Genomic DNA, 18,269 nt, shown 5'->3' on the forward strand with positions numbered 1-18,269 from the left:
GTTTTAACATACATTTCTCTTATTATCATTTCCATAGAGCAACTACATGGTGTTCATGGCAGAACTGTTCTGGTGGTTTGAAGTGGTGAAGCCATCATTTGTACAACCTCGTGTTGTTGTGCATCCCCAAGGTAATTGTAAAGGATTGGTTTTAATATGTATGGTTTTAATATGTATGTGTTCAAATTACCATAGTGCTCACAAATACAGTGAATATTTCAGTTAACGGGATTTGGCAGTGTACCACTCCCTTAAAGAAGGAGCTATGTACTCTGTCCTATGTTAATCTTCATTTTATCTTTTATAATTAGATTTTTGGTTCATAATTTCATAATAATTTCATAATTAGATTTTGTTGTTTATTACCAAAGCCTTATTTAAATTATTGTGGTATAATCACTTGCAAATTTTCCTGACCAAAACAAGCCTAGAATCCATTTATGTCCATGCAGGGATTACAAACATAATGAGCCAAGAATGTAATTTAGCCTGAAAACTTGTACTGCTGAGGAGAAGGTACCAAGAGAAAGGGACAAAAATCTAGGGAAAGCAGACAAATAGTTAACTGCAGGCTTGCATTTTGCACCTGGGTGCAAAGGCACAGGCTTCTTTCAGTAAATTCCTAAATATAAAAATGCATCTCTCAAGCAGATCTTGAGATCTGTTAGTAAGTATAGAGTAATGGTTATGTAAACATTCATATAGTAGTAGTACGATTGTGTGGCCAAACACTAGGAAGAGAATCTCATTGTGTAGCTTTAACACCTTTTTTTTCACTTATATACTTTATGACAAACAAAAATATGATTTAAATTCTTAAAATATTGCTAACTAATTTAGGATGTGACCAAAATGTTGTTTCCTAGCTGGAAAGTTAAGTCTAAGGGCTTGGGGGAAGAAAAACTTTTATTGGAAAACAATTTCTTTCAGAATAAGTATATTTATTTTTGATTTAAAAAAAAAAAAAAAGATGGTTTTACTTTTACTTTTGTCTCTTACCATTTTTTTTATTATTTCTTCCTTTTGCCTTACCTAGTCTTTTTTTTTTTTTCATTCTCTATTGTCTTAATCAGTGTCAATATGGGAACTTTGTAGAAAGTAGAGCTGAAGGGAAGTGACTTCACTTTTATCTAAATAATGGAATCTCTGAAAATGTTTTAAATCTTTGGAAATAATACAGGTTATTTCAGACAGCTTTTCTGCTGTGAATTTTAACTGAATACTAAACTATGATAACTTGAGCTTTGTTCTTCCTGGCAGCTGGGAAAGAGACAGCTTCTGCTCACAGTATGAATGCTAACAGAAGAAATTATGTGGATGGCCCATGTGGTTCTGACTTCGTAGCCAGGTAATGCTGGAGAAGCAGTAGTACTCTTTCATGGTCTTTCAGTCTTTCTTTTGATGGGGTAAAGGAAAACTTTCAGTGATCTGGTCGGAACATAGTGAATGCATTATGTTTATCATTTGAGGACAAAGGTTCATGGATTGTGCCTGAACAGACACAAGAATAAAATTAGGATTTAAATTGAATATTCAGCAAATTTCTTTCTTGCCAACCCAGCTTATCCTGTTCAGCCGTTTGTTTTGTGGTGGGATTTGTTTGCTTGTATTTAGGAATCTGTACTGACTGTGAATTAGGGAATTATATTTCATACAATCATAAAATGCTTTGATCCTGAATCTTTTTACTGTGTGCATCTGAAGTGTTTCACATGTAAATTGAGCATATATGCCAGGAGAAAAAGTAGTTTTGGATATACCTTTTGAAAGAGAGGTTCCCAAACCCATTCACACCTTGCAAAGCTCCTGCAAGCAGTCCAGTTAAGAACTTTGCACTTCGTTTTTTCCTTTGTTTGTCCTACAGAACTCATCCCTGTTCTGACAAATTGTCAGTAACAAAGTATCATTTTCATTGAAATAAATCCATATTTTATCCAAACGTGTACATTTTGTCTGCAGATAATTTTGGCTTCTAAGATGAAGAGGACTTATTGAAAATTATAAGATAAACATCTGAATTCAATTCCTAAACACACCAGTAGCATTCCAAATTTAACTATCAAGTCTGTAAGTTGCCACCAGTGTGGTTTGTAATATTCCTTGTTTCCCAAGGCACATACAGAGATACAATAAAAATCATTGTGAGCTTTGTATGGTTGGTGGAAAGCATATTGTACTAGCTCATCACAACCCTTGTTTAGTTTCTCTACAAGTGATGGGTATGGTTTGGTGTTGGAGGATTATGAGAGCAATCCATAAGTAGGAGAAGGAGCTATATCTTCCTTCATTAACCAGTGTATTTTATACAACTTGGTGATACTTCACAGCATCGTATGACAAAGAAGGGACCTAAGAAGTTATTTCAGATGCTAGAAATGTAAAACACACAGGCTGCAGTTCCCCATCAGCCGAGACAGCAGGATGGCTTGGTCCTGGCCTTCCTCCTTGTCCCAACTGCATGGTCCTGTCTGATTCAGCTTTTGATGTTGTCATTTTAGTACACTGACAGAAAAAAAACAAAACAGTCAGAAAAAGTGAATATTTTCTGCTGGCTTAGCTACTGGCATGACTCAGAGCAGACTCCAGCGGAGAGCCAGCTCCAGCGCAGAGGAGGAGTGGGTCTGAGGCAGTGAGCAGTTCCAGTGTCTGAGGTTGCCATGGAGCCACAGTCATGGTGCCAAAATCAGTCTTTTTGTGAGGGAAAATGAAGCGTATAGATTTCCTTTGTGGCAGAACATATTTTGAAAGGCTGCTGGATGAAATTTTGAATGCATACTTTTCTTTTAAGATAACTATAAACATTACTTCTATGATTTAATAGTTTTTGCAAAAATCTTAAGTGCCATTTAAAGCAGATAACTTATTTAGCTAATGTGTAGCTTTTTTAAACACCAAAAGAACAGGAATTGACAAGAAACTATTTTGAATAATTGTAATATATAATTATAGAAAATGCTCCTGTACAATGTAAACTAACAATATTTTTCTTAAATTGACATGAATATTCTTCCCACAAATATTCTTCAGAAACATTTCTAAGCATACTGTATGTAAACTATAAAAGCTCTAAACAAATATTTTGAAATTAATGATTTGAAAAAGAGAGTTTGGGAGTGTGCTTTTAAAATTCAGTGAACAAGATTCAGAACATGAAAGAATTTAATTCAGCTCGTTTTGAAGTTTGGTTTCTTTACAAGCATTTTACATTCAAAAGCATGTGTCTTTATGGCTTAATATGGCTTTGTTGTCCTGGTCCTGAGAAGTGCCTGGATCACAAATCACTGAATTATGAAAGCCTATTCTGGATTAAAACAACTAGTCTATTACAGACCTTCTCTGTGAACAAGAACAACAAAAAAATCTGTTTTAACTAGAAACAGAGAAAATCTTTGTAATTAGTGTTTTAGTAGTGAATATATTTGTTCTATTTATTAAGTCATGTCTGTCGCAAAATCTCCATTATCCACTCCTAGTGCATATTGCAGTTCAGACACAATTTGAAAATTTCAGGCTAAGCAACTGAAAAGAGACATGTATAACAAGTGAGTGTTACTTGCTGCAGTCACTCAATTTTTATTTTGTCGCTAAAATCAAAACTAAAAATGAGAACCTTCTAACAATGACATTTATTTGAAGTACATCGGGAGACATGTATGCTAACATTGCTCTGTGGCCATTCGTGTAGTAGAAATACCTTTTTGACTTTGTGTCTATGCATTGCATCTAGTTAAAGGTAATAACATAGTATGCTCCTTCTAATTAATAAAGTAATGCTTCAAGAGGAGAACTACACCTTACTTTCTCCCCTGTCTTAAAAAAGAAATCTCCTTTGTTGACCCAGGACAAGAAGTCTGGCTGCCCTTTTGTAACATGGCTTTTGATGTATTCCTACTAAGTTAATGTCTCTTGCTTTATAGATTGGAAAGTCCAACTTACACACCACCTCACCAACTGCATACACCCCAGCAGCCTTATTCATCTGTCCCAGGTAATAATTTACAAGTGTGTAGAAGGGGTAATAAGGCAAGGTGTCATCTTCTGAGTATATTGCTATGTTGTTTATATTTCTTCAAACCTTGTTTAAGCAGAAGTTACTGGGAGAGATTGACATGAAAGGCTTGTGAATGAGTTCTGTGATCCACAGAACGTACAAATGGGAAGCTTGTGTTTGTACCTCTTGTACATGTTGTAATTTTTTTTTAATTTGAATTCTGTTTTCATTATGTGGAACGTGGGTTGCAACAATTATCTGTAGTATATTTGGTAGTACTTGTAGTATATTTTAATCAATAGTAAATTCTCTGAGAGATATAGTATATATACAGGATGAAATTAATTGACTCAATTGTTCTATTCTTAATATAAAAGCTTTTTTTTTTTTTTTTTTTTTTTGCCATTGCAGTGCACTAAGTAGTGAAATAAACTAATTTGTTAAAGCAACAGACTATAATGTTAAAATGATTTTTCATAGCAGTTACCTTGGGTTCTATTTTAATTTCACTTAGGAGTCATCAGAAGGTCCACGTCAATGTCTTATGTAGATGGATATGTGGGGACATGGCCGAAAGAAAAAAGGCAAGTAGTCCTATCATAAGAGCTGCTTAAAAAATGATAATGTATTGGTCATAAACAGTAGTAAACTCTCCATTGTGGCTTGAATTTCCAAAATCTTGTAACAACTTGCAGAAGTAGAAAAACAAAGAGAAAACTGCATCATGGATTCAGAACTAAGTAATAAGAAAAAAGCTTCAGAAATAAACCATCAGTCTTTTACATTGAGATGAGGTATTCTTGCATTAAATGTTTGAATTATTGGCATTAAATATGTTTACTCTTACCTATTGCAATTAACCAAATGAGGTAAGAGTCACATTGCTAAAGAGCTCACTAGTATCAAAAATTGTATTACTGTATGTAAGAATAATCAGGCTGGATGTTTTGTTTTTTCAGTTAGACCCATCATAAACTTTACATGTGTAGGATGTAAACTAAAGTTCAAATGTTAAGAGTCAGAGTGAGGGATTATTCAGCAAATCTAAATTGTCTTTTTATACTTTTCTTATCTAGCATGGTAATTTCTGTATTCCTAAAGTGCCCAGAACTTATCCCAAACTACTAAAAAGCATCGTTTGGCTCTGAAGAAAACACACACAATAAAATAGAATATAACATTTTAATTACTTTATTTGCATATTAACCTAGTCAAAATACAATACGTAACAGTCTGTTTAATACTACAGTCTTAAAAGTAATTGAAAACCCAAATGTGAATATATTGTTATTACTAATCATGAGCTGGTCATTTATTTCCTTAATTTTTATCTCAATTAGGTCATCATTGCATGGAGTTTCATTTGACATTTCTTTTGACAAAGAAAAAAGCATTCCAGTATCTACTCCAAACAGAGGTATTACTAGATCTGTGAGCAATGAAGGCCTTACAGTAAACAGCAACCGTGTGCCCAAGCATATTAGAAAAAATCTGTCCTTCAAACCTGTAAATGGAGAAGAGGAAAATCAAGATATTGAAGAGGAAAAGGATGTTATAACTCATAAAGACACAAAGGCCAATCAGTCTCTTACCATAAATCAAAGAAATGCCAATGAAAGCCATCACTACAGGTTTCCAAACGGAGCTTTGCAAAACAGAGCAGTTCTGGATGATTTTGGCAACCAGATTGAGACACCAACCATTGAAGAGGCTTTGCAGATAATTCATGACACTGAAAAATCTCCCAGAGTTATCCCACCAGACCAAATTACGAATGGATTCTTTCTTCACAATCAGGAAATGAGCATCTTGAATTCAAACATTAAACCAAATCAGTCTACTCCTGATATCATCACAGACACAAAAGGTGCTCTAAGTCCTGTGACTGACAATACGGAAGTAGATACTGGAATACATGTTCCTTCAGAAGATATCCCAGAGACTATGGATGAGGATTCTTCTTTGAGAGATTACACTGTAAGCATGGACTCTGACATGGAAGAACCATCCAAGTTTCTTCAGGATTATGACATACGAGCTGGCAATCACAGAGATCAGTTAAGTCCGTGTCCCAGCTCAGTAAGTACCAAATCACAGGCAGGCAGCAGTGCTTCTTCGAGTTCAGGAGTTAAAATGACTAGCTTTGCAGAGCAGAAATTCAGGAAGTTGAATCACACGGATAGTAGAAGCAGTGGAAGCAGTTCTCAGAAAACCACACCAGAAGGTTCTGAGCTGAACATTCCTCATGTGGTTGCTTGGACTCACATTCCTGAGGAGGCACCTGTTCCCCAAGGAAGAGACACTACACAGTTGCTAGCTTCAGAAATGGTGCATCTCAGGATGAAGCTGGAGGAAAAGAGGCGAGCAATAGAAGCACAGAAGAAGAAAGTTGAAGCTGCGTTCACTAAGCAGCGGCAGAAAATGGGAAGAACAGCATTTCTTAATGTTGTGAAAAAGAAAGGTGACGGAGTATCACCTCTCCGAGAAGAAGCAGCAGGAGCTGAAGATGAGAAGGTATTCACTGACAGTAATCGGTTGAAAGAAAGAGAAACTCTAAAACCAGATGAGCAAACTAGTAAGACTTCAGATGTAATAAAGGAAAACCCTGAAAATTCTCACAACAAATGGTCAAAGTCTCCTGCTACTCCTATGGATGCTGAAAAACAGTGGAATTTGGCAAGCCCCTCAGAAGAAAATTTTAACGAAGGAGATATCTTAGAATATACAAAGTCTATTGAAAAACTAAATTCTTCCTTACACTTCCTACAACAAGAAATGCAACGGCTATCCCTTCAACAGGAGATGCTGATGCAGATGAGAGAGCAACAGGCTTGGGTTATTTCTCCTCCTCAGCCGTCTCCTCAGAAGCAAATTCGGGAGTTTAAGTCCTCATCAAGGCAACTGGGAGCTCCATCTCCCATTGCACCTTTCTCACAGGAATCTCCTCGTTCTACACATCAGTCCCCACAGTCATCCAACAGGAAGAATGCCTCTTTTCACATTAAAATGCAAAGGACTCCTAGGCCAAATGAATTGAAAATAACACCTCTCAATCGTACGTTGACTGCCCCGCGGTCCGTGGATAGTCTTCCCCGTTTGAGAAGATTTTCTCCAAGTCAGGTTCCCATTCAGACGAGATCATTTGTTTGTTTTGGAGATGATGGAGAACATATAGGTGAACCGCAGGTAAGGGGAAATCTTTTGAAGGAAGTCAAACCTACGGAAGAGGTAGCAAAAGAAGAAGGACCAAAAGCACTGAAAAAGAGTGAACAGAAGTTGGAGGAAAAGGAGATCAAACCTCTTGAATCTAATGTTTCTGAAGTATTATCTCAGCCCATCACAGAAACTGTCTGTCTCACCCCAAATGAAGATCAACTAAGCCACCCAGTTTTACCAACAGCGGCTCCCAAAACAGCTAGCTTAATTGAAGTTTCCCTATCAGATTTGAAGCCACCAGAAAAAAATGAAGTACCTGTTGAGAAATATGAAGGTGAGAGTGATAGAGAGCAATTTGAAGATGACCAGAAAGTGTGTTGTGGATTCTTTTTTAAGGTAAGAGCTGCTACTCAGCTTCCTTTGAAAGGCAACTTCTTAATTCAGATACGGCGTTTCAGTGATGACTTTCCATTGAAATCAAAGGAGATAGTTTTGCAGTCCTAAATGTGCACATATACCTCTCGCACCTGGTGACTCATAAGAGTGGTCAGATTCTAGCACACCACAATTCTGAGTGTGCTAGAGTACTCCTTTCCTTCTATAGTCATGGAAGAGTGCTTGGGGTTTTGGGGGAGAAAGATGCATGCTGAATGTAGACTGCTTTTTAACAAAAGACCTTAATTAAATATGCTCACTTTTCACTCTCACTTCCCAATTCCACACCCAAGTGTAACTGAAAGCTTGTAAAGTACGTGTACATCCTGGGTTTTTCAACATGGGGAACGTCTCGGAGTTGCACTTCAGAGAGCATTTTTTCCCTCTACTGTCTAGCTGAGGGAGAATAGTCTTTTGAGACTCCCTTTTGAAGATGGCATTTGGAACACTCCCTGTTGTCTTATTAAAGAGTTATATTCAGGCAGGCTTATAACTATAATGTACATTATTAAGAGAGAGGTCTAGACACTGGAAGCTATCAAGATTTAGAATTTCCTTCTTGGAGTACCCCAAAATCTTGCAACAATCTTTGCTCTGCTTGTCTGGGACTATTGCTTTGTTCTAAGAAAACACCTGAATTGATCAGCCAAAATTACCTCTATATGATGCATACTTATTGCTTTTTGTAATAAACTGTCTTCCTCTCCATAAACAGAATCTTCCAAAGCTGAATGCAGTTTTTGCAGTGTGGAATCTGACTCTAAAGTAGAATATTTCACCTGGAAGTTCTTCCATGTGTCCAATATGTTTATATATATATATATATATATATTTTATATATATATAAAATATATCATGGTTGACTTAGGAAGTAAAAATTCCTTTATGGAAACTTTTTAGTAGTCCTAAGAAAAATCTCTTGAAATAAAGTTATTTCCAGTATGTCATCTTATGTTAGGATACTGCAAGCCAGTCTATAGAATTAAGTGTCTAATCTCTTTGCAAAATCAGTTGAGAAATGTAAAGATTTTAATAAATCATGTCCTTTTCCTTCCAATACTGTTTCTGCTAGGATGATCAAAAGGCAGAAAATGATATGGCAATGAAACGAGCAGCATTATTGGAGAAGCGTTTGAGAAGGGAAAGAGAGACTCTGCTTCGAAAGCAGCAGCTGGAAGCAGAACTAGAACATAAGAAAGAAGAGACAAGGTAAAACTAACTACGTGTCCTGCTTCAACTGACCAGTAACCCTGAACAAAAAAATGACATAGCAGAAAGTGCTACTTCCTTGTTCAATAATTGCATCTTAATATGCAAGGATATTTAATCCTAGAGCCAGATGTGCTGAGGAGCCCAGCTGAAGACATGTGCCAGCTGGTCCCATGAAATCAGCAGGTGGCATCAGTCCGTAGCTTAGATTCAACATGAACCCTGCTGCCCTGATTGAAGCTCCTCAGACTGTTACCATGCCTTGCACTTTATATTCTGAGGGAGAGCTTATCACTTTGGGCTTCAGTCTGCACAAGTGCACAATGGCAAGTTCCTCTTACGGATGTCCAAGAGAATTAAAGTTCTGAAAATTTAATGCCTGTATTTTCCTCGCTGGCAATGTGCTAGCTATAACTGTTACCCTGTAACGTTCTGACTGTTGGATGTATTTGATGGGGTTTTTTTTTTTAGACGAAAAACAGAAGAAGAACGTCAGAAGAAGGAGGATGAACGAGCACGGCGAGAATTCATTAAACAGGAATATATGAGAAGGAAACAGCTAAAGCTTATGGAAGAGATGGATACTGTCATAAAACCACGTTCCCTGTCAATCAAGCAGAAAAAGCCCCGTCCAAAATCTATTCATAGGGATCACATTGAATCACCTAAGACACCAGTCAAAGGTCCACCAGGTAACCGATGTTCATGTGGAAGAAGAGTCTGTTCATGCTAAAACACCAGCCTGGGTTTTGGTACTAACAAGCACATGCATTTATTAGTGCCTTGTGCCAAACTGAAGTTGCATGTGACAAAACCAGAAAGCAAAATTTGCCAATAGAAATGAAAAGATGAATGTCACTTATCTGTTATGCATGCATGCATATATCAACAAACAAAAAGGTTAACTGTATTGACCCCATGGAAGCACCAACGTATGTGACAAGTTTCATACATGCCCATGTATTATTCCCAGTCACTAATCTCTTCTTACACCTGTAGAGCTAAGAATGAATAACACTTGGCAGAAAAGAGATCAATAAATAAAATGGTCATTATAAGGTAAGAGTACTTGAGCTCCTGCTTAATACGGACAGAATTAAAATAAACTTAATGTTTTCATTCTATTTTACTCAGCTACTGCATGTGTTGTTATGAGCCGAGCAGCACTAACTGTATGGAAAACTGTAACATCCTTTTAGATACCAAATGACTGCAGTAATAACTAAAAGAAGTGTTGCCAATTTACAAAAAAAATAACCAGAGTGCTCAGTGATCCTTTTTGTTATAGCATCATATAGCTGCATTTTCTCTAGCTGCTTCCCTCCATCTTCCAGTGTAATTTATTCTCTTAACATCTTCCAAGAGTCCATCCCTAAGCTTTAAATTAAGTCTCTTAAGCTCTTTTATGAGAGCTTTTTAACTTTGATTTGCATAGTGCCCATGTACCCATGTCCACGCCTCATGTTAATGCTTAGTCACAGACTATCCCAGGTGGCTGCAAGTGGCTGGGTGTCCAAAAGTGTTCAGATAAAGCATGCCACATATGCATGTAGGTATATCATGTATGGGAGTAAGAGTCACGTGTATAAAAGCACTTAGAAACTTTCTTATGCTGGTGTTGGGTATAATGAACAGACTCTACTACTTGCATAGGTTTATAAGCTTTAACTTTGTTTTTATCCAGGTTCACAGCTTTATCGTGTTTTTTCAGTATCTAGTCTTTCGTTGGCATCGCTGAATACAGGGGACAATGAGAGTGTGCAGTCAGGCAAGAGAACACCAAGGTAAAGCTAAAATAAGCATTTTATTTAATAAAATTTGATAATCACCTACATAAAATTAGCATTAATTTTAAAGAGGTGATGTCTATATTTTTCCTACTCCAAGAGCAGGCATGTTTTTCTGATGTGAAATATTGATTGATTCCCCTGTTGTGTATTAGGGAACCAAGCCATGATAATTTGTTTTACAAATTTTACCAAGTAAACCAGTTGGGTGGCTATAAATGAGATCAAAATAAAATGCTATTCACACAGCCTCTTTAATTCACCTGTTTATAGTTAAGTCTCAGCTTGTGGTTATTTTATTAAACCTGTACACTACATGCAGCTATACAGCTTCTTTTCTTCCTTAACAGGGCAACTTCAGTTCTGTTATTTCCCCTTAGCAGTAGTACAAGTATTAAGTGTTAACTGTAATTTCAGGCTTTTCTGAACACAAGAATTTATCTTGTATTAGAAATCATCTGAAAATGAACTGAGATAAAAAATAAAACATTCTTAAGTACAAAATCTATAGTATAGTTCAAACAAATAAAAATACTATTGCTGTATAATTATTTAATTTTATTCAAATAAATACTATTCTTTAATAGAAAAGAAATGGAAGAAAGGCAAACTAGCAAAAGGGGTTTAATCACGAGTATTGCCATGTTACTTTATCATGTCATGTTTTCATGGCAAGTGTATATGCCCCATCAATTCCAACATGCCTGCAGCTGTTTCCAATTGACCTTTCCATTTCCCTGATATCTTGAGAACTGACTTTCAGGTTATTATGTAAAAAAACATTAATGCAGTGATCCAAGTACCCTAGCATCTCTCAGCATCTCTTACAAATGATCAGCTTTATTTAAAAGGGGGGTTTCTTACAGCCATATTATCTGTTGGAAGAGGCTTGATGTCGCTTACATGGACAGACTTGACAGGAGATGACCCCTGTCTTTGTAGATTTAGTTGTGCTATGCTCTACTACAGCTATAATGAACAATATCTGGCTTTAGATTCATTTCAGGGGTTGGGATTTCTTTAAATGTAATTCAGAACAAATTGCCGAGTAGAAAAGTGTTAGAAAAATTTTCGCTATCTTTCCAGAGCCATACTATAACCTCCTCTTCAAATCAGAATTGTCTTTCAGTGATGACACAGGGTGAATTTCAGTGATATGTTTGAAGGTCTCCTTCATGCATCACCCAGAATAGTTTATACAGAACACTAACTCAGTTATCCATGAATTTCTTCTGTTAATATTATGCATTTAAGTCTACAGCATATGATTCAAATTATTGTGTTCTACATTAATACACTCTGCTTTCTTTTCATGTTAAAAGGCTTCTTTTCTGACAACTGTAGTGTTTTAAATAAATTTTAAAATTAATGTTTAGGTCGGAGTCAGTGGAAGGATTCTTATCTCCGAGTCGTTGTGGTAGTCGTAATGGAGAAAAAGATTGGGAGAATGCATCTACAACTTCTTCAGTTGCCTCTGCTACAGAATACACAGGTTGGTGGCAACAATATTTAGAAAAGTACCTGGCTATTAGTAGTTCTATGCATGAAAATATTTCAGTTATCTGTTTGGAATTTTTAAACTTATTTTAGGATCCTTCCATAGAAATGTAACTTTCACCTATCTAAAACAGGCAGTAATAATGCAAGATGAAAACTTTAAATCCAAAATAAAAGTACTGACTCAGTAGCATTCGTGATAATCAGAATAAACTGCAGTTAGGCTCAGAACAGCAAATGGACCCACCAGTTACTCTGCATTTTAGTAGTCTCTCTAGAAAGGCAAGAGGAGTCGAAATTTAAGTTCAATTCAGAATAGAGTTTAAAAAAAAAATAAAAAAAGGCAGAAAACAAATTGGAATGGGAAAATCTGCCTAGTAATGTGGATTTAAATATTCTGCACCTTTTATTTTGTTGTTTACAAAAACTTAACAGTCTGACTTTTAGGGAGATCAGCTTTGAATGATGGACCTGCATAGCTTTATCTGTGCTGGCAAATGATTATTAATAACAAAAGAATGTCATTTCACTTGCTTGTGAAATTTGTGATCTCTAGTCTTATTCATAGATTTGTATTTTTATGCGTGCAAAATATGAAGGGATTTCAATTAACTATTTGTTGGCTTATTGATTAACATAGCTGATTTGTCATTCCTCCTTCACAGGACCAAAGCTGTTCAAAGAACCCAGTGCTAAATCCAATAAATACATAATTCAGAATGCCTTGGCACATTGCTGCTTGGCTGGAAAAGTAAATGAAGGTCAAAAGAAAAAGATACTGGAGGTAAGGGTATTTTTCCCTTAAAATCATAAACACACTAATCAAACCACAGTTAAGGTACTAGAAAAACATTCGAGCATAAATACAAATATCAGAAGGAATCTTCAGAGTTTATGTCAGCTCTTACTAGAAGGTTTGAGGAATTTGTGTGACTTGTTTCCTTTGTGGACAGAAAGGTTCTCTAGTACTGCAGAAACAATAGCTATTGCCTTGTACATGCAGCATGGGAGGCTGAATTAATTGACATGTTAATAATAGCTACTGTCTGTTTAATGTGGGAACTTCAATATCATTTGTTCGCAAACCTTGTTTCCCTAACGTGAAAAATATTTGTTTTATGCATATGGATCCTCAGACTGAGACCTTTAGAACTAAAGATACTTTTTTGGAAATAACAAGTGAGATATCAATACAGACTCTTGTAGTTGGAGTAACTCAGAGCATAATAACCCCCAGAAACCTCAGGAAAGATCAGCTGTAAAGTGGTTATGCTTAACTCTAGAATGCAGCGTACATCACTTGGCTAAAACTGTATGTGTTCAGAGCACATCCCATAGAAGTTGTGTTGGGTGGAGCAGAGATCTGAAAAAGAACCTTTCCTTAGTACATACCAACTGACTTTATAGTTTGAGTAAACTTGAATGGATTTAGGGATGAGTGAAACCCATTTCAGCACTGGACGGTCTTTTAGGCCCATCTAGACATGTTTAAATTTTCCTGTTCCTAAACTTGAAGGTATTAGATTTGCTTACTGAAATGGCTCTAAGAACCTTTATTTGGTCTACAAAAAAAATTGTTGGGATGTCTTTTCTTTAGGGACAACAAGACAAGTGCAGCTGAAATTGTCTAAATAAATAGGATTTCATTTGATAAATACCTACCTTATCAAAATTCAGGTGGTTGAAGCTTAGCAAATCGTAATGCATTAAAATAAGGTATTTTAATAGACAGAAGTTTCAGCTCTGATAGATTAGAAATTCAAAATGCCAGTCTGACAGTTTTGAATGTTTTCTAACTACAATGCAAATTTAATGTTGTGAATCTTTCTCTTTCTTTCTTTTAAAGGAAATGGAGAAATCTGATGCCAATAATTTCTTAATCTTGTTCCGGGATTCAGGCTGCCAATTCAGATCTCTGTACACGTACTGCCCCGACACTGAAGAAATTAATAAATTAACAGGGATAGGTCCCAAATCTATCACAAAGAAAATGATAGAGGGACTGTATAAATACAACTCTGACAGGAAGCAGTTTAGCCACATACCTGCTAAAACTTTGTCTGCCAGTGTTGATGCAATTACCATTCACAGCCATTTGTGGCAAACCAAGAGACCAGTAACTCCTAAGAAACTTCTACCCACCAAGGCATAGTAGATGGGAAAATCTTGCTCCAGACAATTATGATAAACTTGCACTTCATCTTTACTGCCTATAGGAAATAGATTTCTAGTTGCCAACAAGACTCTTAGAACTTAAAACTGGACACCAAGTTCTATTATCATGTCCAACTGGAATGTAAACACAGTGTTTAGGAGTGCAGAAGGTATCACTTCAGTGAGTACTTATGAGTGACTATGGAAATGTCTGACTTGTGTGGAGATTTGTATGTGCTAATACAACATATGGAGTATATTTGCTCTGTATTTTGATTAGATACACTGAAGCACTGAATGTTCATATTTAGTGAATCAAACTACATTTTTTTACATCTGTTGCCTTATATGTTTGTATTTGTGCTTGTCTCGAAATATTTTTTCTTTCTCTAAAGAAATACTTAATATCCTCAATACCATTGACCTTTGCATATTGACTCTTACAGTAAAGACTCAAATGATAAGTTAATGACATGTCACTGAAGAACATAAGAATGGGTCTGTTTTGCAAAATCCTATTGTGTGCTGCAACAAAATTAATTCATTCTCCTAAGTATTTATAATTCCGTTTCAATTAAATAATACTGATTTGCTTATAGACTAAACAGTAAGGGGAAAACCTTTGAATTGCATAAAGAAATATTTCCTCCAGGTGAACTATTTAGCAAGTCAGGGTGTAGTTGGATGAAGTAATTATTCCTGTTTTAATAAGTTACCATCTGAGATGTAATGACTATGTGTGCGCTCACAATCCCATTAAAATGCAAAACAAAAAGATTTGGCAGGCCTCTAAAACAGTTGAAGCAAATATGCATTATTCTACATTGTTGGAGATAGTGAGCACATAGTCAGCTACTGCTCCTCCATGGGAGGAATAGAAACGTGTGAAACACTCAGAACTAGATCCCTGATTTTTGCCTGACAGAACACTAAAAATATTCAGAAGAATCACAGAATACACTAAGTCACAGATCTTTTGGAAGCACTGTATCTAATTCCCGCTGATTTGAAGATCTAGGCCACTGTCCATTCTTCCTGCCTGCAGATCAGATTTAAAACAATTTTTCAGGGAATAGACATCCAATAAGAATTTTTGGTGTCCTAGTAAACTGTTTTCTCAACATGCTCTAACAGATGATGTCTCGTGACACCTAGTAATTCTAAATACATATGGCAAAAAAGCCTAAGTGACATTTCAATAAATTTATAATACAACCAGTTACAAAAACAAACTTTAAGCATATTTCAGTATTATTTACAAAGGGCTGCATTTTATTTCAAAACAGTGTTTGATTATTTTATAAATAACTATTCCGTTTCAGTGTTTGTTTCTCTTAATTTGCTTTTAACATAGCACTGTTCTGAAAAGAAAAAAAAAAAAAAAAAACTACAAACTTGAAGCCTCCCCTAAATCTGTGGCTATTTTGATAACGTACACCAGAGGATTTGTTGGGGGAAAAATCTCATTCTCAGGAAAAGACTTGAATGATTTGTGATTCTGTTCTGTTTCAGTGTTGTGACAACTGCATTAACATAAGACAGTATTGTGCTATAAGTATGTAGTCCATTCTGTTTCACGGGGAGACTAAAATTAAGTTCATATTTCTCTCATTAAACTGCTTTGAGAGAAACAACGCCTCACTACTATGATGTACTCATTTACTTATATAAGAGATGCACCTGAATGAGATACCATTAAACAGTTTAGAACAGTACTTTTTTAAATTATTATAAAGCCTTAGGCATCAATGCATCTGGGTTATAAACATTTTCTCAAAAATGCTGTCAGTTTTACTGTAATTTATGTTCTTATATTTATGTATATTTGTTAAATCTGTAAAAGAAAAAAAGAAAAAACACTTTAAAATACATGTTTAATATGTATGTGGCTCAAAACTATTTGTGGTTAGCTGATTCCTACTGTTTGCATGTATATCACCAGGATATGTAACTCTTATATTTCAAGTGTATACATATTGTGTATATAGGATATAAATAATATTAAAAAGGGGGGAAGAGGGTTTGCACATTCTGCCTGTTAGACAGTTCCTACAAGTACCATTGTAGGAACACCATGAATAACTCTATGAAATTGTCTATAATATACAGTGATTCAAGAAGCAAGGAGGTTGGAATTAACTCTTACACGTGGCGAATGACTTCAAAAGAAGTTTTAGAATGGGAGGCTTTTTATTTCTAAAATCTGTCCTATGGTTTAACTGAAGATTTGCAACACCATAAAGACACACGCATCAAGCTAATCAAAGTGAGCTTACATACATGACAGAGAAATTATGTGAGACACTTTAAATATGTCTGAATGTACTGCAAAATTTACATTTGTCAACAGGTTGAAGATTTGTGCAATGTCTAAAAGCAGAATGTGAATAATGCAGCTGAAGAGTCTGTTGCTCGAAGTATAAAGTTTTACTTAATACGGGAAAAGTAAAGCTATATACGCTTTTCCTTTTTAAGCCTGCAAATTTTCTAATTACAGTGGATCTATGGTTGGGATCATGTTTAAAAAATAAAAATAAAAAATAAAAAAAATAAAGGAAGCTTTCCATAAAGGCCAGTATTTATCACTGACCTTTTCAGAACACACTGGTGCTTTCATCAGGGGTATTATTATCGTTGCTATGACTGAATTGCCAAACTATCATCTTAGTTTTTGGAGCAAAATTTCATATTCTAACAGTCATAATAGCTACTGAAATCTTTTTTTTTTTTAATTTTAGTATGACTGTTAGTTTTTATTATTTGGCTGTTTAAAGCCAAATTCAGCTATTTAATTATGATTTAATGGGCACTGTTGAAAAAAATGTACAGTGTATTGTGTGCTTACTTGTCTACTCTATGGAGCATAGCTTCCATATTTTTTCAGATGCTGTGCTGTAAAATATTGTCATTGCTACTTATGTGGTACAGTGTAGTTTTTCCTTTCATTTAAATAAAAGCATGGCACCAAAAGTAAACTTTTTTGTTCTCTTGCTTACATCTAAACATAAATTGAAACTATAACAAGTTCACATTCATGGTTAAATTTTTTTCTTACTATATTTCAGCAATGTAGAAATTTTAGGATATAGCAAAATTTTGATTTCTCATTTTGTTTGTATTGCTGTCTTTCACATGTATTTCAGCTCTCTGATGTTACCAGACTGAGGCTGTTAAAGAATTAGGCTTCTCATTACATTCTTGAGGACAACAAAGAGTTTTCCTATTCTTTTTAAAAGTGAGTTTCACAATTGTAAGCCAGCTGATAAACTCCTGTACTCTGGGGTGTTGAAAAAAAACATAGAAATTTGATGGTCAGCATAATAGGATGGCTTCAGAAGGTAAGGTTTTCGAGATTGTCTAGCCTTATCTTCACACAGACAGCTAATAAAGAATATGACATTTTGTGAAATAACTTGTGCACAAGTTGTGCAATCTTGAACAGCCATAGTATGCAAAAAAAGAAGTTTTATTTTCCAGATATGTGAATTAGAAAGGTTTTCCATTCCAAATATTGCCTGTTCTGTTTTTGTGGTGTTGTGCTGGATTGCAGAGCAAGGGCTTCTGTTGAAAAGGGCCATGACATGGCTGCAGTGTCAACAGGCAGGCTGAATTGTTAGGCCAACAGGCAGATAATGAATCCGTAAATTTCAGAGGTACTCAAAAGGGCAGCTTCGATAATACAGGAAATCTGATAGCAGGGCTTTTAGTAGTGAATTGGAAACTAATGTGGGTGAAAATGAATAGCCTTCCTTCCACCCCTACCCCCTCCAACTGGTTATTTATTATTTATTTTTTAGCCAGCTCAATCAGTTCCCGTATAGCATCAAAACAGGCTCACGTAAGCAAAGAATTCTGTTGGAACACAAATGGTAATTGCACCCAGTAAAGCTATTTTTTAGTGGTGGGTCCAGTTCAAAATTTTCAGCTAAAACCAGCCTTTGTACAGAGAGACTCTGGAACAGACTTTTTCTTTACCCGTTGACAAGTAACACCATACTTGACAAACTTCTGATCACGCCCTAGTTAATTTGACCGAGCCG

General features: G+C 35.7%; 1 protein-coding gene across 4 annotated transcripts in view; it reads left to right on the top strand.

Annotated features, from left to right (window-relative positions):
• Window positions 1-17,146, top strand: part of CAMSAP2 (calmodulin regulated spectrin associated protein family member 2) — a gene marked incomplete at its 5' end in the record, with an annotated part of 79,240 nt that extends 62,094 nt beyond the window's left edge. For 2 of the 4 annotated variants that reach the window (XM_084291083.1, XM_084291085.1), the window contains 11 exons: window positions 38-131; window positions 1,261-1,348; window positions 3,918-3,988; window positions 4,506-4,575; window positions 5,332-7,543; window positions 8,655-8,791; window positions 9,263-9,483; window positions 10,476-10,575; window positions 11,955-12,070; window positions 12,741-12,859; window positions 13,922-17,146. In XM_084291083.1, the coding sequence (XP_084147209.1) occupies window positions 38-131; window positions 1,261-1,348; window positions 3,918-3,988; window positions 4,506-4,575; window positions 5,332-7,543; window positions 8,655-8,791; window positions 9,263-9,483; window positions 10,476-10,575; window positions 11,955-12,070; window positions 12,741-12,859; window positions 13,922-14,227 (3,534 nt within the window). In that variant the 3' untranslated portion in view covers window positions 14,228-17,146. The remainder of the gene's footprint in view (window positions 1-37; window positions 132-1,260; window positions 1,349-3,917; window positions 3,989-4,505; window positions 4,576-5,331; window positions 7,544-8,654; window positions 8,792-9,262; window positions 9,484-10,475; window positions 10,576-11,954; window positions 12,071-12,740; window positions 12,860-13,921) is intronic. The other 2 variants (XM_084291084.1, XM_084291086.1) reach the window with 1 other exon arrangement.
• Window positions 17,147-18,269: the final 1,123 nt, after the last annotated feature.

Source organism: Netta rufina (genome assembly GCF_964035555.1).
Source record: "Netta rufina genome assembly, chromosome: 8".
Lineage (NCBI taxonomy): Eukaryota > Metazoa > Chordata > Aves > Anseriformes > Anatidae > Netta > Netta rufina.